This window comes from Phalaenopsis equestris, unplaced genomic scaffold, assembly GCF_001263595.1.
Source record: "Phalaenopsis equestris unplaced genomic scaffold, ASM126359v1 Scaffold000140, whole genome shotgun sequence".
In the NCBI taxonomy this organism is placed as follows: Eukaryota; Viridiplantae; Streptophyta; class Magnoliopsida; order Asparagales; family Orchidaceae; genus Phalaenopsis; species Phalaenopsis equestris.
Window position 1 is genome coordinate 660,298 of NW_018164582.1, and position 24,152 is coordinate 684,449.

At 38.0% G+C, this 24,152-nt stretch overlaps 2 protein-coding genes across 2 annotated transcripts in view; one reads left to right on the forward strand and one right to left on the reverse strand.

Annotated features, from left to right (window-relative positions):
* Positions 1-12,973, forward strand: part of LOC110021709 (probable phosphoinositide phosphatase SAC9) — a 106,677-nt gene extending 93,704 nt beyond the window's left edge. The window contains exons 10-14 of the mRNA XM_020720306.1: positions 8,832-9,656; positions 10,000-10,200; positions 10,925-11,377; positions 11,446-11,679; positions 12,601-12,973. Coding sequence (XP_020575965.1) covers positions 8,832-9,656; positions 10,000-10,200; positions 10,925-11,377; positions 11,446-11,679; positions 12,601-12,882 — 1,995 coding nt within the window. The 3' untranslated portion in view covers positions 12,883-12,973. The remainder of the gene's footprint in view (positions 1-8,831; positions 9,657-9,999; positions 10,201-10,924; positions 11,378-11,445; positions 11,680-12,600) is intronic.
* Positions 12,974-14,140: 1,167 nt separating this feature from the next.
* On the reverse strand, positions 14,141-23,296 carry LOC110021700 (heat shock 70 kDa protein, mitochondrial-like). Its single transcript, XM_020720294.1, has 5 exons — positions 23,070-23,296; positions 16,796-16,851; positions 16,625-16,703; positions 15,916-16,482; positions 14,141-15,617 (listed from the first exon to the last, which is right to left on the reverse strand). The coding sequence occupies exons 1-5, from the start codon at positions 23,148-23,150 to the stop codon at positions 14,382-14,384; spliced, it is 2,019 nt and encodes a 672-aa protein (XP_020575953.1). The 5' UTR covers positions 23,151-23,296; the 3' UTR covers positions 14,141-14,381.
* Between the last annotated feature and the right edge of the window lie 856 nt (positions 23,297-24,152).

Here is a 24,152-nt window from a genome sequence, read left to right on the forward strand (position 1 = left end):
TCTACTGTGTGCTCCTATGGCTCCACGAACTCACGTTTCAACATAAATTGATCAAATTAAGTTGCGTACTCCTCCATAGAAGATTCTCTCTAGTATAAACTTTGGAGCTTTATGAATATTTCATGTTGGTAATGTGGGGGAAGTTATTTGTGCTGCATCTGCCTTTTCATCTTAAATCATGTGTCAAATTTATTCTTTCCTTCTTGCTGTTGAATACACTTCAGGTTCTCCCATCATAGGAAGTATTTTTTCTGAGTTTGATGACCATCAGTTTAACGCTCCTATCCTAAAGAACATCTTTGTGCTAAAAAAATTTGCTTTGTTGTTTTGAACTTCTCGATAAACACATCTGAATCAATTTGCCCTTTGAGATGGGAATTCTGTGCTTGTGCTCCACCCAAATCACACCTTGCTTTATAAGCTAGGCCCTTCCATATTTATTTGTTGGAGAGAAGCTTCTTTTGAGTTCACTAGTGATAAGAATTTTGTTAATTTGTAATGATTTAATTGTTAAAGGAATAGTAAGGAGACAATTAGAGGCAAGAAAGAAAAAATATATGCACCTTTAGGAAAAAATGTTTCTTTTCAAGTGCTCAAATAGTGGAGGGAGAGAGAATGAGAAATCAAAAGAGTGAAGAGCTATGGTCAAATTAACCTATAATTCTCCTTTTTTTTATTCTTTCGGATAGTGATGTGAATTTGGTTGTTTGAGGCAAAAATTGAATGAACATTAATGTTTCTTATTTTAAAGCCATCAAGATGGATTGGCCTTTATTAATTTAAATTTTAAATTTGATTCATGATAGATTTATGGAATGGTCTCACTCTTTAAGTGGGAGAACGCCAAGTGACAAATTTGGATACCATTGTACACAACTTCAGATATCTATTATTGATATTCAATGTATATGCTTTTTTTGAGTTGTCATTCTTTCTAGCCGGGAAAAATTGGAAGCTATAGATTTTAGAGAAAAATTTATTTCCTTCTCCTGATGTAAGATTTGGATTGCTATTTGATTATTTTTCCTTGCTATACATTTTATCATCTAAATTTGCTAGTGGTTTGCCTTGTTAATCGTGTATTTTTGCATTTTTTGCCGAGTCTGTTTTTTTTTTAGTTGTCATTGAGCTTTTTCGATCATAAATGTGATTGTTTTATGGTCCTAAATTTTGTGAGATTTATATTAGATAGGTTTAAATTTTCGTTGGTTTATATTTTCATGTATTTCCAATTTTCATCTACAATGGTGAATAATTGTCTAGATAAGAAGTCTAAATTTATGAATTTATTCTTATGTGCATCTCATCTTAGATTTGCATTAGGAGATCCTCGGCCTAAGACATGCTTTGTTTTCTTTTTAGAAACCAATCATTAAGTAGTTTCAAAATATGAAGAACTTTCATGAACATCAAGAAATCATCATTTTTTATTTGATTGTACAGTTTTAACTGTTGAAACTTTTTTAAAAACTGTCTTTGCTCACATTTATTGATATAAAATCGGCAATTATTTTCATTATTTTTACACATGCATTGGTTAAATAAAATCAATCTTTTGTCTGACTCTCTTCAAGAATTTTGATTCGCCATTCTATAATTATATAGACCTACTAAAATATTTATGAGTTTCTTTAAAATTAGTCAATAATTTATTCTACTAAAATATTGAATCTTTTGTATTGAGTGCTCATTTTAATATTGAATCTTCTGTATTGAGTGCTCATTTTTGTATTTGATCCATTGGTAATATTCTTCAGAATTTAGCGCTCGTGAAACAAGCTTTTCAATGATTTTAAATGCCAACCATTACCAGCATACTTATATCTGCTTAGACTGCAATCCTGCCAAATTCTGGTGTTTAATAAGCTTTTGTTCGTTTGAAGCATGCTTCTAACATCTACAGTAAATTAATCTAATGCGTATTCAGAGCAATATTTAAGTACCCAGGAAAGCTGCTTTCTTTACTTCAGTTTTTGAAAGTGTTTCAGGTTTTTCTAATGCGTATCCAGAGCAATATTTAAGGTACTCAAAAGTGGTTCAAGTTTTTATTTGACTAAATATGTAAAAATTTATAAACTTCTGGTGTACTTGAGAATGATGGGATTGATTGATGGTTGCCTACTTTTCGAATGTATCAGCTAGCATCTGTGCACATCAGCTTCCAAATCAATGTTTTTTTGGTCCAACTATAAGAAACCTAGCTTCTGGGATTTTGAAAACTTAGTAATTCTGTTGAAGGTATTTTGCACGTAAGATATAAGCTGGATAGTTTTTGCAAATTGTCTTTTATAGACCGTAAGATTTACTTGCACATATGTGTGTATGTTGCTCATTGAATATAATTAATTGATTTTCTTGTGATGCAGTTATTAAACTTTAATAAATTATAAAATTAGTGATGAAGGATAAATATTTATGATATTAGGGAGCCATTTCTTGTTTTCCTCGCGTCATTCACGACTTATATTTCACTAAATGGCAACTCCATTTGCAGAATTTGTAACTACTAGAAGTTATTAGTATTTATTTCTTTTTTTTTAGGATATTTCCTAGTTTATGTATTTCCTCGTTAATGATTTTTCTTTTATCTCTAGGTAGTTATTAGAACTCAATTTAATCCTAGAGATTTTTATGTTGTCTTTCCTATTTTATAACTCGTCTTGTATTTATATCCCTTTTGATATCAATAAAATTATACCGCTGAATTCCTTCATAGTATCAGAGCCACGGAATCTTACCCTAGCCATCGAGATCTTACCCTATCCACCCTTTCCGCCACCAGACCCACCTCCTACAGGCTAGACTCCCTTTTAGGTCTACCAGAACTATTTCTAGCAAAAGAATCACTCCTCTGTAGGTTTTCCCGCTGCTTGTTTTTCACTAATGTCGACTTGAATCTCCACCTGCAAGTCTTCCCGCCACTGGACCTCCCTCCTGCCAGCCGGAGCCCCTCCCAGAACTGTCGGTTCTCTCTCTCGCCAGCTGAAATCATACCCTACAGGCCCCTTACGCTGACAATCGAGTAAGGGATCGTCTCCTTTTATTTCTCGGCATCCAAACCTCAACTTTGGCACCGTCAGAGCAAATGACAGAATCCTCCACCACCGAACCTTTATCTGACGCCGTCCTTGAGTTCACTGGAGGATCAACACCTACCTCAATCCCCCTGCAGACCGGAGGACATGAAAACCACATAAATTTCCTGATTACCAACCACAAACTCAACGACTCTAATTTTCTTCAATCGTCTCAAACTATTTTATTGTTCGTCAAAGGTCAATGTAAACTTGACAATCTCATAAGTATGATTCGTAAACTTCCGAAGACTGACCCGACATATGTAACGTGGGAAGTGGATAACTTCATAGTAATATCATGGTTGATTAATTCCATGGTAACTTTGCTCTTTTATACCTGTTTCTTCAGTCTATAAGTGCCCTTTGGACTGTCGTTTGCGACAACTACTCGGGCGTAGGTACTTCTGGATAACTCTTTAAGGTTTATAAGAAGATTTGTAGGGCAAAATAGAGATCGAAGACGGTGATCCAGTACTACAATGACTTGGTTGACTTATGGATGTTATGTGATCTCTAATATGACTACACTTGGGACTCTCCTACAGATCTTTCCCTCTTCCAAAAAATTTTGGAAAATGATCGTGTTCTCCAATTTATGACAGGCCTGAACAAGGATCTCGATGAAGTTCGCAACCGTATACTTAGTTGTGATCCCTTTACTTCAACACAGGCAACATTCACTGAGATTTGCCACAACGAAAGCCGGAGACTTGTCGTGCTCGGCAACTTCATTCCTTCAGTCTAGCCTTCAACCTTGGTCTCCAACAGTACTCCACACTCCGCCACGCCATCATGAGCCATTCACTCCACGTGATTTTTGTCACGAACCTTACCATACCTAAGACAAGTATTGGAAGCTTTGCAGGAAACCGACAAATAACTCGTCAGTCAAATCCTCCTCTAAAGTTCTCCCTACGACCTCAGAATCGGCAATGAATGCAGTTATTAAACCTTAAGAAATTATAAAATTAGTGATGAAGGATAAATATTTATGTTATTATGGAGCCATTTCTTGTTTTCCTCGTGTCATTCCTGACTTATATTTTACTAAATGGCAACTCCATTTGCAGAATTTGTAACTACTATAAGTTATTAGTATTTCTTTCTTTTCTTTCAGGATATTTCCTAGTTTATGTATTTCCTTGTTTATGACTTTTCTTTTATCTATAGGTAGTTATTAGAACTTAATTAATCCTAGAGATTTGTATGTTATGTCTTTCCTTTTTTATAACACTCGTGTCATGTATTTATATCCCTTTTGATATCAATAAAATTATACTGTTGAATTCCTTAATAGTATCAGAGCCGCGGGATCTTACCCTAGCCATCGGGATCTTAACCTATCCACCTAAACTCTCCCTGTTGGCCCTTCCCGCCGCCTGACCCACCTCCTACCGGCTAGACTCCCCTTTAGGTCCACTGGAACCATTTCTAGCAAAAGAATCACTCCCCTGTAGGCTTTCGCGCTACTTCTTTTTCACTAATGTCGACTAGAAGCTCCACCTGCAAGTCTTCCCGCCACCTAGACCTCCCTCCTGTCGGCCGGAGCCCCTCCCAGAACCGTCGGATCTCCCACCTGCCAATTGAAATCATACCTTACAAGCCCCTTGTGCTGACAGTCGAGTAAAGGTTCGTCTCCTTCCATGTCTCGGCATCTAAACCTCACCTTTGAATACCTTCATTTTAAACTACTTGGGTCTAGTCAACCATCCTTCTATGTCTTGGCATTCAACCTCTCATGTCCGTCATGGTAACATCTTTATGCACTCACTAGGTTTAATTCTTGTAGCTCTTGGATTATTGATTCAGGTGCCACGGATCATATGATCGGGAGTTCTCATTTCTTCTCGACGTATTATCCTTGCTCTGGGCAAGATACGATTAAATTGTTTACGGCTCCTGTAATTCCATTGCACGGTAGAGGGTCGGTTGTATTTGCAGCCATGTTTACTTTGGAATCCGCATTACACACTCCTTATGTGCAATCTCTTGTCGGTCAGTAAGTGAAAATGTGAACTTTTTTGTGTTGCTCATTTTCCCTTAATGTTTGTCTTTCAGGATCTTCGTTCGGGGAGTATGATTGAAAATGCTAAGCGGGTAGTTGTACCCTATTTTTTCCAAGAAAATGACAGTGATGACACTGCCACTCAGTCTCATGGTTATAATATTCTCTTTCGCATGTCTTATTATACTTTTATATTGTCGTTTAGGTTATATTAGTTCATTATTTAAAATATTTGTACCACTTGATGTTTACAAAAAAAAAATCATATTCTTTTAAATGTGAAATTTATCAATTAGCTAAACATCAACGTGTGTTATATCCACGTCATCCATACGATCCTTTCACTCATTTTTCACTTATTCATAGTAATTTATGAGTACCCTCTCAAACTACGAGCTATACCAATAAATGATGGTTTCTCACCCTAATTTATAACCACACTCGGATGTCTTGGGTCTATATTTTAAAAGATAAATCTGAAGTTGTGGTCATTTTTAAAAATTTTTGCTCCTTCATTTTAACCCAATTCAAAATAAATATTCAAGTCATTCGGACAGACAATGTTTGTAAATACTTTAACTCTATATTGGGAGAATTATTGGTGAGTAAGAGCATCCTCCATCATAGTTTCTATACGGATACCCCTCAACAAAACGGGATAGCCAAGAGGAAAAATAGACATCTTTTGAAGTTGATGGTTCAATTATGTTTCAAACCAATGTCCCAAGCGGTTTTGGAATGATGTCATCCTCACTACTACCAACTATCTCATTAATAAAGTTCCCACAAAAATTCACAACTTTCAGACACCATTATCTGTCTTGATGTCGTGTTTTCTTACCAACCGGTCATTCTCCACTTTTGACCCCAAAATATTTAGGTGCACAACCTTTGTCCGTAACATAAACTCAACTCGTAGTAAACTTGCTCAATCAAATGTATCTTCCTTTGTTATTCCGCCACTCAAAAAGGCTACCAGTGTCTGGATCCTACCACTAATAAAATCTATGTTAGTGTCGATATCTCTCTTTTTGAAAATGACCCCTTCTTCCCTAACACTACCTCAAGTGAGGGGGGGTTTATTTTGTGGACATTGTTCCTCTTTTGACTCTGTTAGACACTCCTACAACCACGATTTTTGTTGCACCTTCAGCACCAATGGATTCACCATCAGCTAGGCCAACTTCACTCCAACCCGCTATCCGGGTCTATACCTTACATCCAAAACCCTTTATTGAAACTCGTTCTAATGCCCCTATCGTCAAGCCCGTTGCTTCGCTGCAGGCTTTGGAATCCTCTCCAGTCGACATCTCTGAAAAGATGTCTTCTCCTCCTACGGGGGTCACCCCTAATCCGAGTGAAGATGTCAATCTCCCTATTGGGGTGTGCAAACAAATACTGTCGGAAACTCTGTATGCCATGGCAAAATATGTGTCGTTCCACAACCGTTCTTTAAACTACAAAGAATTTGCTACTTTTGTGACTGATCGTGGTCTCGCATCCATCATAGAAACGGCTTAAGTTGACCAATCTTGAAAGACTGTTGTCATGGACGAGATGAATGCTCTTCAGTGCAACCATACTTTGGATGCGGTCGATCTTTCCTGAGAGAGAAACTCGTGGGGTGTTGATGGATCTTCAACACCAAATTTAACTCTGATAGTTCATTTGAACCGAACAAGGCACGGCTAGTCGCCAAAGGATATTCTCAAACGTATGGAGTTGACTATGAGGAGACATTTGTTCGGGTTGTCAAACTCAATACCATTCGGGTTCTATTATCACTAACCGTGAATCTAGATTGGCCCTTATTGAAGTTGGATGCCAAGAATACTTTCCTTAATGGCGTTCTCATTGAAAAGTTTTATATGCCTCCCCTTGGGGTTTTGACTCGGCCTATTCGCGTGGACAATTGTGTTGATTACGGAAGTCCCTCTATGAACTGAAGCAATCCCCACCAGCCTGGTTTGACAATTTCACGCAAGTGGTATTGGGTCATGGGTTCTCTCTGGCCCAATATGATCATACACTATTTTTTCGACCTTCATCCAATGGTCGTATTGTCATCCTCATCGTCTATGTCAACAACATTGTGCTCACAGGTAATGATCGGTTAGCCTTGGAGTCACTCAAAGGCATTCTCACTACATCTTTTGAAATGAAAGACTTGGGGTTTCTGCAGTATTTCTTAGACATGGAAGTAGCCCAGTCTTTTTGGGGCATTTGTCTTTCCCAGCGTAAATATGTGACGTACCTATTATCTGAGACCAACACTCTTCTTTACAAATTGGTTGTTGTCCCAATGGACCCAAATGAGAAATTATTGGATATTTCCAATGTCGTTTTAGTAAATCCTACCAACCCCTCGTGGGTAAGTTCATCTATCTATCGTCAGTCAATTTATGCATGACCCCCCCTACGAGCACCATCTCACCGCAGTTCATCAAATCCTCCACTATCTAAAATGAACATCGGGCTCAGGTTTGTTCTTCACTCGTGCCAATTCTGCTGTTTGGGTTATGCGGATGCTGATTGGGTCGTGTTCGTCCATGATAGATGATCCACACCTCAAATTATTGCTCATTTGTATGGGGGAGTTTTGTCACTTTGAAAAGTAAAAAAAAATTCGTATTTGTTCGTTGTAGTGCAGAAGTCGAATTTCACTCTATGGCTTTAGGGGTATGTGAAGTCCTCTGGTTATGCATTATACTCAACGTGTTATATATGTCGGTCACTGTTCATTTGCGGTTGTTTTGTGATAATAAAGTGACGTTAACATTGCTCATAATTCGGTTCAACATAACCGTACCAATCACTTGGAGATTGACAGTCACTTTATTAAGATTTTATCAAGGAGAAACTTGATTCTGGGGAGATTTGTGTTCCATTTATTCCATCTACTAGTCAACTGGCTGATTTTCTCACTAATAATCTTCCTCGCTCGTTGTTTGACGATTTCAAATCTAAGTTGAACTTGATTGACATCTATGTTTCAACTTGAGGAGGAGTGTTGGAAGTTATTAGTATTTGTTTCTTTTATTTCCAGATATGTCCTAATTTATGTATTTCCTTGTTTATGACTATTTTTATCTCTAGGTAGTTATTAGGAGTTAATTTAATCCTAGAGATTTGTATGTTATATCTTATCTATTTTATAATTATTGTATCCTATATTTATATCCTTGTTATATCAATAAAGTTATTCCGTTGAATTCCTTCAGTAACTACAGAAGATTGTGAGTGACACCAAGGAAGGATTTGTCGGCAAAAAATATACTGCGCTTGTTTGGGCTTGTTAAGGTTTAGCGCATGCACCACCTGATAGTTACGATATAGCGTGGTAAATAGAGATAATATTGAAAGGATTACGAAGTTCATTGGTTAGGAAAAAAGCCAATGCTTTTATGTTCAATTTGCCAAAAAAAAAAAAAAATTGCAGAAAGCAGAACTTGCACCATGTAGAGTTCTTTATCAGAATGAGTTATGAAGTAAGGGTTTATGTGTCTGAACCAAAGTTGTTGGGATGAGTCTATTGAAGCCATTGCTGTTGTTGTGACTGATATGATGATCTCAGTGTGTACATTTAGATCATTTCCTGTCTCCATTGACTTTGATGCTTTTGTTCAGGGCCTGTACTTGGTTATTTATGCATTCTCATCTCTTTTTTAATAGCTTTTAAATTTTGTTTCCTATGAACAACAATATTTATCTCATTTCTCAATTCCTTAGTCTAAACACAAACATTTCAGGGAAGGGCTCTTGATTTTCTGCAAGCTTTAAAGCTTGAAATTGCCCGACTTCAACTGGGCATCTCTGCTGCCGAAAGGGATAGAGCTTTATTAGCGATAAGCATTGATCCTGCAATGATAGATCCAAATCGTTTAATTGATGAGCTCTATATGTCAAAATTATGCAACTATGCAGACTGTCTAGCAATATTAGGACAGACCACATTTGAAGATAAGATTAATGCTTCCATTGGTCTTGAGATAGAAGATAATAATGAAATAGATTTCTGGAACATTGGAGAAGTTGGAGATACCTGCATTGGCACCAATTGTGAAGTTCGAATGGAGAATCAAACTTTGGAGAAGGTATCTTCTACCGTTTCAAGTAAAAACTTGTCTCGATTATTTGTCTGTGCGGAATGTGAAAGAAAGGTTTGTAAATTTTGCTGTGCCGGACGGGGTGCTAGTTTGCTTATAAGTACTTATAAAGATTTGAAAATATATGGTAGTTCATTAGGCCAAAGTGGATCGAGTCTTAGTTGGCAGAGTGAAGGGGCTTCCACTCAACTTTCATCTTCTTTGGGTGGGGTTATATGTAAATCCTGTTGTGATGAAGTAATACTTGCGGCATTATATGTGGATTATTTGAGGGTATTGGCAGGCTTACGTAGAAGAACTCGGGCAGATGATGCTGCAGTTAATGCCCTTAGCCATGTTCTTGGGCCTGAAGTCAGCATGACATCAGATTTTTGGCAGGATAAGGAATTTTCCAAGAAGCAATTAAAGAAACTACTAGATGGAGAGGAATCGCTTGCTGAATTTCCTTATGCTGATCTATTATACACGGTAGCACTACTTGATCTGATGTTGATTTTTTTTGGAAGATTTACATGCATACCACCTAATTCCTATTCATTTATATATCTTACACCTAAACTTTATATTTTACGTATCTGCCACCTTATGTTTGCATGAAAATGTGTATGTTGCTTTTTAGAAGTTAATAAGTGGTTTTTTTTTTTTTTTTTTTATGTTCTATGAAAGATTTGGCTGGCATAAATGTAAAAAGCAAAGATTAGGTGTCAGGTAGGCAAATACATATTAATTGGGTGGTATGTAGGTAAATGCCCTCGCCCCCACCCCCCTTCTCTTTTTTTGAAGCTCAATGAAATAAGTTTGCTTGTTACAGGTGGAAACAGCAGTTGGCTCGCCACAACCATTAATTTCATTACTTGCGCCACTTGGTGTGGGAGAGCAATCTTCTTATTGGAGAGCTCCCCAAAGTTCTCGCACTGTTGAATTTTCTATTGTTCTTGGAAGTTTATCTGATGTCTCTGGCGTTATCTTGGTTGTCAGCTCATGTGGTTATTCTACGTCAGATTGTCCTACCGTAAGCATATAGCGTCAGAATTTACTTCTTATGTAGCATTTGTGCTTGTATTCAAGTAGATTGTAAAAATTATCCAATTTTCTTTTTTTTTTTTTTTTTTTTTGGTTTTAAGAATGACTTAAAATATTTTGAAGCCTGAAATGTTGATGCTTATATGGAATTCTAATTATTTTTTGCAACTGTCAATTGAAATGCCATTTGCCGGCAGAAGCTCATAATTTCATTCCTCGCTTGATATCCCTCTTGCTCTCCCTGCTCACTTCTCTTGTTATGTTGTTCTACGATAGAAACAAAAGTTTTCATTCTAATTCATTCCTTTCTCCCTGAGAGGACCTTGTCCTGGGCATGTGTGCATTTGTTGTGTAGCAATACTATGATCTTCGTAGTTCATCTTTGGGAAAAACATTACTTTTTTTTGTCCAATGTCGATTATGGTTTTTTCAACTCAAGCCTGAATTGCTAATGGCACCTCATTAACTTGGTATAACTAATATGGGTGATTTTTTTTTTTAAAGTTATTCTTGATTCTATCGGTAAATTTTATTAGATCATTAGCTTAGTTTATGCTATCTGTTTATACCCTTCTTTCCTTCTGCACTGATATCATTTTCTTTTCGTTTTTTTCATGTCATCTCATACTCTTTTATTACGTTGGTATCATTATCATATTTCAAAATCCGTATAATATTTCATGTTGGAGATTTTATTTCTCATTGGTATACAGGTACAAATATGGGCAAGCAATAAAATACATAAGGATGAGCGCTCTTACATGGGAAAATGGGATGTCCACTCCCTAATATCTTCATTTCCAGATGTTTATGGGCCTGAAAAATCTCAACGCGATAGTAATATTCCAAGGCATTTAAAGTTTCTCTTTCGTAACCCTGTCCGTTGCAGAATCATCTGGATAGAGCTAAGTCTGGCTAAGTCAGGATTTTCAGCCAACATGAAGGAAGATTTTGACCTTTTTTCTTTTGATGAAAATCCTTTTGCTACAAGCAGGCCCAATAACTCCTCTGTTGGGACAGTAGCAAGCGATGCATGTATCCATGCAAAGAGGCTTATAGTATTTGGCAGCTCTGTAAAAAGAGAGAATCAGGACATTTCGCAGAACTCGGACCTAATGAAAATGAAAATTTCATTAGATAATTTTCCACAATTGGGCCGATTCAGAGTATGTTGCTTTCTCGAATAACTTGTCATAAATATATTTCTAGTTATGGACTAATTCCCTTATTTTAGGTTCCAATCGAATCTGAAAGGTTAACATATAATGACCTTGTCCTTGAGCTGTACTTATCTCCTGCTGCACCTGCATTAGCTGGATTTCGATTGGATGCTTTCAGTGTCATAAGACCTCGAATTGCCCATTCACCTTTTTCTTCAGACGTGGATATGTGGGATTCCTCACTAACAGGATTAGAAGACCGACACGTAAACCCTGCTATCCTGTACATGCAAGTTTCTGCTATTCAGGTATTTAAATCGAGAGGACTGATTATTTGCACCTTATCACCTTTACCGTGGAGTTATATCTGAAACCTCTCATTTTTTTTATCTTTTGTCTTCTTAGTGCTATTGAATTAATACCTACATTTTGGTCGCTCATTTTAAATCAAGTCCCCTTTCAGCACATATTTGGGTCTTTTGCAACATTTACAGCCATCCATGGCAATAGCAGCACTCACGATCCCTCCCGGGTTGGATTATATTTCAACCATTTAATGCATAAATGATTTCATATAACCCTTTGATGAAATTTATTCAGGAACTTCACTAATTGTCTGAAGTAAAAGATGAAGATATATAATAGTAAAAGGCCAAGGTGAGGGTTGAAGCAAAACAGGAAGAATCATCCATAATTTGCCAATAATATGGTGAATCTTGCAAATCAGGGATAGATGCCTTGCGAGTTCATCTCATTAACTGAAGATTGATTTAGAATTTTAAGATGAAGTTGAGATGATATAATATCATCTATGATGATAGATAGGTTCTGCTAATGATTTCATGGATATCAATAATATTTACATAATATGTTTCTTAACATTGTAGTGTTATAGTTGGAGAAGTTAAAAAATATTGATTGAAGTTCTATATTGACAATAAAGCTTAAGTTTTGGTAAGGGCTGAAGTTTGTGTTAAACTTAGAATGAATGAAGCAACCGACATCAATTAATTGAAAATTATAAAACCAGTAGATTTTTTTTTTTTTTGGGTTAATTATGAGCAATTTATTCAATACTGTAGCCATCATTGCAAGTTCTTTGCATGAGTTCTGAGATAAAAGAACTTTTTATGAAGCGTCTATAAAATGAACTTATCCATTTTCACATTTTTTTGTGCTCGAAAGCTTTAATTTTGTGAATACATCTTTTCTTTCCCCCACCCCCCAAGGAACCAAGAAACTATGTTAACGTTGGAGAGTATCGGCTACCCGAGGTTAAAGGCGGGACACCGATTTACTTCGACTTTCCGCGGCAAATACAAGCATGCCGAATTACATTCAGGCTCCTTGGAGATGTTGCTGCCTTCAGAGATGATATACCCGATCAGGATGACCCGAATCAAAAAGGCTCGCCTTTGGCCTCCGGATTATCATTGTCAAACAGAATAAAATTATATTACTACGCCGATCCTTACGAACTAGGAAAATTGGCAAGCTTATCAGCCGTTTGAAGTACAACAAATGAAGCCATCAAGATAATGTGCAGCACATTTCTGTAAACTGGCATTTATTTATAAAATTTATTGTGGTAAGCATTTTTATTTTTGGCTGGGAAGAGTTAGTTTTTAATCTCTTTTTTTTTTTTTCTCTCACTATATAATGTGGTTTGTGAATCTCTGCAGAAGGAATATGTTTCCCTTTTTATGAATTGTCGAACTTGCGGAGTGTCCAATTTCAATGTATATTTTATGCTGCATATGTTACAGAAGGTTTGTTTTATAGAAAAGTAATAAAGGAGCAGTTTCTTTAGATTTTTTTAATTTTTTATTTCATCTTATTTTAACAACAATTTCTGTAATGTTCTGTGATAGGAATCCTTGTCTTGTTTGATGCTTGGTTCTGAACCTTATTTTACAGGACTTCTGAGGCTTTCTTGTAAAATGTTGCTAGCATGATATTCTATTTCTATTTTTTGGCAAATCTTGGTGTGAAGCTACATTTCTGCACTGCTTGATGATAAATGTTTTGTTAAAAATGATAGTATTTTTTTGCGAGTGTTTTTTTTTTTTTTTAATTGTCATGTTTCCTGCTCCATGAATAATGTCAATTTCTTTCCTTAGTTAATTTGATCGATCAATTTTAATAAGAACACTAATTTCATGTTGGGTGTTGGTTTCAACGTGTTATTGAATTTATATAGGAAATATGAGTAATTATAATTTTCTATTAACTATTTCTTATTTAATCATAATGAAAATTAATGCACTATATATATATATATATATACACTTGCTCAATATTTAAGTAGATGCATGACTTAAACTTAACATCAATAAATGAAGTGAGAGAGACTTTCTTTGCTCCAAAATAAGATCACTTGACCAATTATGATTGTTGCAAAAATAATTCAGTGATTGCTGAAGTCTATCATCTCAGTGTCTCACAATGAGCTCAACAGATAAACCAAGAAGTCCAAGATTTTTAGGGTTTTTTTATGTGGAAATTTCAAAGAGGAAAAAATTACATAATTTAATTTAAATGATTCTATTTTATAGATGCAAGTTGTAAGATTTCGCAAGACTACATTTCATATAAATGATGCCTTCATAATTTAACAAATATCACTTTATCGAAATATTTGCCATTTGAACATTACAAACTCATAATTCATTGCTCTACCCCTATTTTTTCCAAGCCATCATTTTACTTGTAACTTAATATTTTATCTACCCCTAATAGCTAAAAATTGACATTCAACTTTTCAATGCATTCACACAACGATCAGCAAGCATTTGTATAAATTTATATTTCAATATTACACACAAACATGAAATAGTGCCCCCTTTCTTAGAAAAAATCCCTACCATCAAATCCAAAAATAGCACATCAGAATCCCATCTTACGGTAAACATCCCCGACCTCAAAAGCAAAAAGCTCATCAATTGTAAAAATAAAATGTCATAAATAAGAGAGCATAATGCATCAAATGCAGCAAAACTGAATTACAAATCTACATCTTAGCCTCCTTGAATTCAGCCTCAGGAGTCTGATCACCTCCGTCCGACCCCGACGATGACGATCCTCCACCCTGCATGTGCTGACCGATCTTCGACACCGCCTTGTTAGCAGCCGCAATCTTCTCCTTAATCACATCAACATTATTCTCCCCCAAACTTCCCCTCAAATCCGCCACAGCTGCCTCAATCTCCCTCACCACGTCCGCCGGAATCTTCTCTCTGAACTCAGCCAGACTCTTCTCAATGCTGTATATGGTGGTATCAGCACTATTTTTTACATCAATCAAGGCCTTTCTCTCCTGATCCTTCTGCTGGTGAAGCTCTGCCTCCCTTACCATCTTATCAATCTCATCCTCCGACAGCCCGCCAGAGGACTTGATGGTGATCTCCTGCTCTTTTCCCGTCGCCTTATCCTTCGCAGAGACCTTCACGATGCCATTAGCATCAATATCAAAAGTCACCTCGATTTGAGGCATTCCCCTCGGAGCAGGAGGGATGCCAGTGAGCTCGAATTCCCCGAGAAGTTTGTTATCCACAGCCATTTCTCGCTCTCCCTGCAGCACACGAACACCAACCTGAGTTTGGTTATCAGCTGCAGTCGAGAAGACTTGGCTTTTCTTGGTGGGTATGGTTGTGTTCCGGTTGATGAGGCGGGTGAATATCCCTCCGAGGGTCTCAAGGCCAAGAGAGAGAGGTGTGACGTCGAGCAACAGGAGTTCCTTGACATCTCCTTTCAGTATTCCTCCTTGTAGAGCAGCTCCCATGGCCACCGCTTCATCCGGGTTCACCCCCTTGCTAGGACTTTTCCCGAAGATCTCCGACACGATCTGCTGCACCTTCGGCACCCTGGTCATGCCGCCGACCAAAAGCACTTCGTCGACATCCTTCGCAGCAATTCCGGCATCCTTCAAGCAGTTCTTGCAAGGGATTCGGGTTCTTTCGATCAAATGATTGACCAAAGTTTCAAACTTTGATCGAGTTAAGGTGAGATTGAAGTGCTTCGCACCGGAGGCATCGGCGGTGATGAAGGGAAGATTAATCTCTGTTTGCGCGGTGGATGAGAGTTCCACCTTAGCCTTTTCCGCAGCTTCTCTAAGCCTCTGGAGGGCAAGTTTGTCCTTGGTTAGATCAATGTTATCTGTTCTCTTAAACTCGCTGACCAAATAGTCCAGCAGTGCGCTATCAAAATCCTCACCACCAAGGAATGTATCTCCATTAGTAGCCTTCACCTGGAGACAAAAATTTAATCGATAAAATTCATGATTTGCACATAAAAAAAGCATGTTAAGAAAAGTGTCAAAATTGATCCTTTAGGCCTGCCATTTTAATCACATATTTTATAAAAGTGTGAATTTAATTCCCAGATTATTTTAATATGGTTTAAAATAATTCCAATGAGTGTTATTTTAGCCCACATTTAAAACAATCTGGGACGAATGTAGCAATTTTAGAACCTCTTTAAAAAAAATGATCCATCTAAATAAAAGCGGCTACTTTGACACTTTGCCAGTAATGCAAATAACCTACTTCGAAAACACCATTGGAAATCTCAAGGACTGAGACATCAAAGGTGCCACCGCCAAGATCAAACACAGCAATCAACCCCTCTTTATTGTTCATCCCATAGGACAGCGCCGCAGCAGTCGGCTCATTGATGATCCGGAGAACATCCAATCCAGCAATTCTTCCAGCATCTTTTGTCGCCTGTCGCTGCGCATCATTAAAATAAGCAGGAACGGTGATCACGGCTTTTGAAACTGATTTACCAAGATAAGCCTCAGCGGTTTCTTTCATCTTGGTTAGAACAAATGCGCCAATCTGACTCGGAGAATACTGCTGGCCATTCATCTCCACCCAAGCATCTCCATTTGGAGCCTTGACGATTCGGTATGGAACCATTTTCAGTTCTTTCTGAGTCTGAGGATCATCATATCTTCTTCCAATTAATCGCTTCGTGCCAAATAAAGTATTTGTGGGGTTTGTGACTGCTTGACGCTTTGCCGGAGTGCCAACAAGAAGTTCACCCTTCGGGTTGATAGCCACAACCGATGGAGTTGTTCTGGCTCCTTCAGCATTCTCAATCACCCTTGGGGTCTGTAGTGGATAATCAAAAAAGAAAATTTTTCGATAAAAAATTGCAGAAATTGCTATCGTTCGGACATTTTACGAGTTCTTAGTTGAAGTGAATATAAGTAGAGAGATACTGATCTGTAGAAAAGGGTTATTAGATGCATACCTTGCCTTCCATTACAGCGATGCATGAGTTAGTGGTCCCCAAATCTATACCGATGACATCATTTCCAACGGGCTTCGAGCTAAAATACAATAAAACATTGAATAGAGCCATATGTTACCAAATTTGGAAACATATATTAAAAAAAAATATATGGGAGCAACAATACTCTACCTAAAGGTTCTTGCCAATGCTGTATATTTCTGATACAAAGGAGTTTGATACGATGCCTGATCATAAAAATAGTGTTAACATATCAAACATGAATTTATTGGGAAATATTAAGGAAAATAACTGGATATTACTAAACAAAAAGACATGCATATTTATCCATTTAAATTTAGGAAAATCCAACCTTGTTATTTCATAATATTTAATATTATCAAAATCGAGAAAGATGTAAGCACAAAAAGATCCAACTCTAAAGGACTAATAACAAGATCTACAGTGCATGCAATGGTACAACTAAGCCAAATAATAATAATTATTATTATTATTATTAATTTACAGAAATAATAAAAGCAATTAGACATGGGAAATACAAATAAAATTCTTTCTTTACGCTACACACTATTGATGCACAAATAATCCCATAGAAATTCCATTATTTTCTCTACTGAATCATCTCCAAAAGTAGCAGGCACACAAAAGAAAACATCTCTGCATTCATAGACAAAACTTCTATACTTATATAGGCTAAACTTGCTCGGAAGACATAATCCAACGGCAATGTAAATTCCAGAACTGTTATAAAAACTTTTAAAAGCAAATGGAATTCAAACGACATTAGTCCGACAGCAATATAAATTCAACAACAGTAATAAAAACTTTTAAAAGCAAATGGAATTCAAACAATCTTTCATTCATTAGAACTTAATTCTTGCAGAAAGTGCTAATAAAAAAACATACAACGAAAATACAAACATAGAAACTTAACCAAAAAATTATGGAAATATACATTTTTGCCAAAATTCAGCTTGGCCATAACTCAATGACAAATTTGCAAATATGCAAATCAGCCGCACTTGTGTGCTATTTTGCCAAGTTCAATTCAACCACAATAACGATACAATAAATGCAAGTTGTTCCTACATTATGCAAGTACATGTACCATCTCAAACAAAACATGAGAAAGCAACATTTAGGGCCCGTTTGGGACAGCTTATAAGTGTGGGGGTGTTTTTGAAAACAAAAACGCCGCGGCACCGTTTGAATCGCATGTTTTGTCTGCTTATCTGGAAACGCGGTTCTATTTTTACACTAAACGCAAGCCGCGGGCCGCGGGGGCCGCGTTTCAGGATAAGCTGCTTATCTTGAAACGCACAAGCTGCCCCAACTACACCCTTAATGTGCCGGTTCACCTTCAGGTTAAGGACTTTAGTCCAAACCATGAGATCTAGGGTTTAAGGTTCAGCAAAAAAGCTGTTTGGTTGTCTAACAGATGTAGAAGTTAAAAAATTGACATAAATATTGCAAAAAAAACCAGATATGATGACTTTAAATCCATCAGGAAACAATATTAGATTTAGCAAATTTCATAAACCTTGGGTTAAACCAGAGGTTTTTCAAATCCTGAAGGAGCGGGGAAGTTTAAGAAAATAACTTCGGTAGGATTTTCAAAATCTATTCAAATCCATCAAAGCTTCGAATCAGCAACTAAACGATTCACAAATTCAGTTAATTTAATAATTAAGCAACTAACGGTTCTACCCTCAGATTTTACTACATTCTATTAAATCCTACCCATGAATAGAATTTACTAAACGCTACTTCTATCCAAGCAGGCACTTTGATCGGGAAGACTAAAACAATCACACTACAACATCACCCCGCCAAAGAACACATTCCCCATGAAGCTGTGACTCCTCAAAGAGGAGAAATGTCAGTTCAGACTCCTGTGGGGCCTATAACTCCACAGAGGCTCGTGAAGGCGTCGACTGAAGCTGGAACACAATTTCAATTGCGAAAGGATGGCCTTTCCTCCGAGGGTGGAGGATTAGAAGAAATCGGTGATCACCTTGTCTCTTACACCAGTTTTGAATAGTGTCAAATTTTGGGTACGTAGCTTGAAATCATGCCTTTAATTATTTCTTTTGCAGTCGTCAGAGCTCTAACGATCGTTTCCATCTCATCAAACACCGATGCCAACCCTGAGGGCGATGCGGCCACCGTTAATCAAGCCACGGAGGGGCGAGTGGATGCTATGGAGCGGGCTGCTACGGAATAGGGAACTATGGAGCAGGGCACTGTGAATGTCGACGTTATAGCTCAGAGAATGGGGGAGGAGGTATTTGGGGGCTGCCAAGTTTTTTTCCGGCGAAGTAGGAGGTATCTAGAGGGCATCAGGTATTTATTGATACTCTGATGTGTCTCCTTGCTAAAATGGAGGTGCACTTTCTTCGTCTCTTGGTAAAACCTCGGGGGGATACTGATGAGGGAGTTGTCGAGGTCCTAAAAAGAGTCGACCGACTGGAACAAGAAGTTGCTACACTTCATGAAAAGTTGTTGCTTTTTGAGGAGATATGTTGGTTGATCGTGGGAAGCTGATGCTGCTGTGTCAGCATCTATCATTCGTTACAGAATGTTTCGCCGAAAGCTGGGTAGTGAATTTATCTATGAGCGGCTACATCATCGAGGATGTCTCGAACGAAGCCGCAAACAACCGCTTACTTAGGTAATAAATAAAATATTTTTATTGTTAATAATGATTATTTTTCCTCGAGTACTGCGTCGTGTGTGTGTATATATATATATATATATATATATATCTCTGTGTGTGTGTGTGTGTGAGCGTGCGTGCGCAACTGTGCACAAGTTTTGGGTGTTGAGATCTTTATTTCTACAAGTTTTCAATTTTCTTCATTCCACTTCTTCCCTCTCTACGGAACGTATGGCGCAGAAGTTTTCCCGAGAATCATTTAGAACGATTCCACCTTTGGAAGTCTCGATTCTTTCCACAACGGAGGTGAGAGAGATTCAAAGTTTTTTACGTTCTCGACCCTTCTATCTAACTTCAGCCCGTAGCCAATCACGAGCGGGCTATGAGTCATTTTTTTCCTGCTTTATTTTATATAAAGATTAGTTTAAAATGGGTTTTTGATTGTCAATCTGTAAGGAATTACGATCGATTTTCGAACAATACGGGATTGTTCAGGCCCAAGTTCTTCCCAACTCTATGGCATCTATAATGAGACTAGTCCTCTTTTATCGAAGGATGAGGATCACATGGTCGATCGAACTATTCAAACATTTATTCTCCTTTCAAATCGGCAAGGACAACTATGTTCAACTTGTAGTCGGTCCCAATATCCATCTGGTGGGTCTTGAGAATAAGATAAAAGATTGAAAAACAAAATTCCTAGTAAATTCTTGCACAAGTGGATGGATGATCAGCACCACTCCGATGGAATGTAATGTAAATAAAGTGAAGACATTTTCTGGTAATCTCAGTGATCACAGGACATTGAACGAGGGTTAGCATCTCTCGTTGTTTCAAAACCTTGATCCAAACTTGATAAAGCGTACAATTTGGCCTGACGGTAGCGAAAACATAACCGAAGGGTTGTGGGCATTATTCGACCCTCGGGAAATCGACAGAGAGAGGTCATCGAGAAAAGGGCGACTTAGAGAAAACAACAGGGAAAAAGCGATTTTTCCTTCCTAGAAAGAGATGAGGGTCGATTTGCCCCCTTGATTCGAACAAAGATGGTATTGAAGGTAAAAAAAATTTCTTCATTTTAGTTGCTTGCATGTATAAGTATGTGCTTATAATGTTTTGTTGTGTTATTTAAAGGGAGCGGCAAGAATGTCTTCGAAACTCTCGGCGCATCGAATTTTGGGTTTCTCCAACCCCTCCCTCGATCGGTGGGGTTTTAACTGTGACTCCTAGTGGGACTTCGTTCGTAGGTTTGTACGATCGAGCGGAGGCAAGTAGCTCTTCTCATCCAATCTCGATAGGGATCTAGCCGAGAGAAGAATCAGGAGATGTCGAGAAAGTGGAAGATGACGTTCACCGGAGGAAATAAAAGACTTCTGATTCATAAGCTAGGCTGCCTCCTCCAGGAGGAGGGATTCCATCTGAGTGGTTGTTCTCTATAACTGAGGGACTGGAGTTTGGACGAGCAGTCATTACGCTATTCTTGATAAGCAGACTGAGTGGTGCCCTTTTACCTATTTGAATGGGGATTGTTGTCGGCCTTGATGGAGATGTTTTGGTATCTCAAGTTCGAAAAGCATTTGAGAATGATGAACAAACAAGATGCGTATCAGGCAATCTAACACTATCATGCTCTTGAATGGAAGGTTTCGTATTTTCTAGGGATTCTTTTGGATTAGGCTGAAAAGAAAATTGAGAGGGATGTCTTGCGGATAGAAAAATTAAAGATAAGAGCCACCATAGCTGAGGAAAGGCTTAAACTATTTATAGAGCAGAGAGAGTTTCAGGCTCAGGAACATGAGACTCTTCTTAAGGAACACGAAGAGTTGAAAAAAGTCTCATCTATGATTACTTGAGAGGAGCATGTTGAGGGCTTTTACCGTAAGATTGTGTTTGGCATATCTTTTGTTGTAGAAAGGTTTGTTAAGCACAGACTAGTCGATTCTAAGTGGCAGGACATTAAGGAGTTCGGTACGGTGCTTTCAAATTTAGAAGGTGAAGAACAAAAATAATCGAATGGGAAATCGGGAGGCATCGAGCGAGCTGAAGAAAACGAGGAAGAGAGTTGGGGAATCCTCAAATGTATAGAGCTAACGATCTCTTTTTAGCTTCAATTTTTTTAAATGTTTGCACGTGCTTGTATAAAAAATTTGTAATTTAGTTTCTGTAAACATAGATTATCGTGCAAGGGATTTTTTTAAACTAGAGGGTTTAGTACTTCAAGTTTTCTTTCTTGCATTCAATGATTGCTCTAGTTCATGAACAATTTTCTTCTCGTTGTGATTTATTGGCAAGTGTGTGGGAATATCATCCATGCGCATTAGAAATGCTCTGACCTGCTTCTTATAGGCAACTGTCATAACTCTCGCAGAGTTAGTTATTTTCGGGAGCAAGATGATCGTTTGCACACCTTTTGCGGAGTTTGTTGTTGTTTGATATTGATATGTTTTATAGGCCTATGATGATCATTGGACACCCTTCGTAGATATTGTCGGTGTCATGTATAATATTTATGATTCAAGCGCAAGATGATCGTTTATGCAACCCCAATGGAGCTTGTTGTTGTTGGGTGTCTGTACGTTCCATAGGCCTCTGACGATCGTTAGACGCCCTTTGTGAAGCTTGTCGTTGTTGGGTGTTGATCATTAAATTCGAGCACAGGACAATCGTTCATGCAACCCGCGTGGAGCTTGTCGTTGTCGGGTGTTAACCTTATAATTCGAGCATAAGACGATCATGCAAACACTCTCGTGAAGTTTGTCGTTGTCTGGTGCTAATACATCCCATAGGCTTTTGGCAATTGCTAGAGACCCTTGCGAAACTTGTCATTGTCAGGTGCTAAGGTTGTAATTTGGGCACAGGACAATCGTTTGCAGACTTCTCATGAAACTTGTCATTATCGGATACTAATATGTCTAATATGCCACAGGGTATCATTAAACACTCCTCGCTTGTAGTTGTCGAGTCTTAACATTGTAGTTTTAGTTGTTGACGATCGTTCTCACACCCCCTCGCAAAGCTTGTCACTTTCGGGTGTTGAAAAATCTCATAGGCCACGGGCAATCGTTAGATACCCCACACAGAGTTTGTCGATGTCGGGTGTTTACATTGCACTTTGGGCGCAAGACGATCGTTCACACACCCCACACGAAGCTTATCCCTATCGAGTGCTGATACGTCCCATAAATCATTGGCGATCGTTAACTAAATTATTAATTTTAATCTCCGGCAATGCCAGTTTTCCAAGCGGCATCAATTCCCCAAATGCGACAATGTTGATTCCCCAAGTGCAATAGTGTTAATTCCCCAAGTGTGACAGTGCCAGTTCTTGGAGGCGTAAAAGAAAACATTGACAGTCGAGTATGTAAATCCCAAACTTTTAGGCGCCATGTATGTAAATAGGCTCCATCATTTTCAAAAAAAAAGAAGCGTATACAAAACAACCGATGTTTTATAACCCTTATATATAAACTTTCTGAGTCGTTCATCTGTCAATTCTTGCTGGCAACCACCGTAAAAACAAAATCAATATCTTTAATAATACTCCTAGAACAACAAATAGAAAACCAAAAGATAACAACCACAAGAAAAATAATTAAACTGCAAAAGAATCCAAATCACAACAACAAAAGTAACGATTGGCTCAAAGTAGAAAGTTTAGGGCTTCATAACATATCATCCCTTGCCATCTTCAATAAATAAGAAAAACATAAACACAGAACCATACATAGTCACGGCAACTATCTGATACAATACAAGCAAAATAAAAGCATAATAACGAGAAAGCCAAACCCGATGGCGAAAGGATGAAACGCCGGCGGCGGTTGTTCTAGATCTCGCCAATCTAGAGATGAGCCCCGAAACAATCGTCATAAGGGTTTTAGTCGGTCTCAGATGCCGACAGCTCGCAGTAAAGAGGGTTAATGTAGCTGCTCTGGAAAAACTCAAAACCTCTAAAACCCTAGTTCTTTTTAATGGGCGGAGCGCCGTCGGGTAGGTATTTATTTCTTGGCGCGGGGGAAAGGATTGTCCGGAGGAAATTTCTAGAATCCATAGCCCCAATCTCGACCATCAATTCGGCCGTGGGAGTCGTTCAGATTTTTTTAATTCAATGTTTGGTGAAAAATAAACATAAAAGTTTAGCATATTTTTTTAAGACATGTATCACATACAACAAATGAATTTATGTATTCCACCCCCCACTTTATATATTTTTGTTGATCACAAACATGTCACCACGATCCTAAAGTGATCTAGCATCTTAAAATAAAGGAAGTACAAAGAAAGAGGGCACTGGTGAAAAACCAAATAACTCACTTATTTGACCGGATGCAACCTTTTGAATCGGGGTTGGAGGTCGATCGGATGTGGACCAAGGATTAAAACTAATCGAGTCGAGAAAATGCATCCACCTGCCTATCCTCGCAATCCAACTGAGAAGAATTCAGTAGGATCAGTCACCCCTGAGGTTCCTCATCAGAAGTCAATGATTGACAATAGCCCACAAACATCTCTGAGGACTTCCACGTCAAAGAATGAGCTCTCTATCAGGTTATGTTGTTCAACATATGTTCGATAGCTTAGTTTTTTTTTTTCTGTCGACAGGAGCTCTTCATCTAAGGATCGAGAGTCACTAATCAAGCCAACTTAGCCGGTTGGTAGCATCTGACTAATCAAAACAGTCATGTCGACCCAAAATCAAATAAAGATCAATTGCCCGGTTACGCCAACTCAACATAACAACCCGATCAAGTCTTATCGAACTAAAGCCTACCAAGTTGTGTCGATCGAGCCACGAGGTAGAGCCACAAGGCCCACATACTTAAAATACCTAAAAATACCTTGTAACATCCACAAGAAAATAGAAGCAAACAT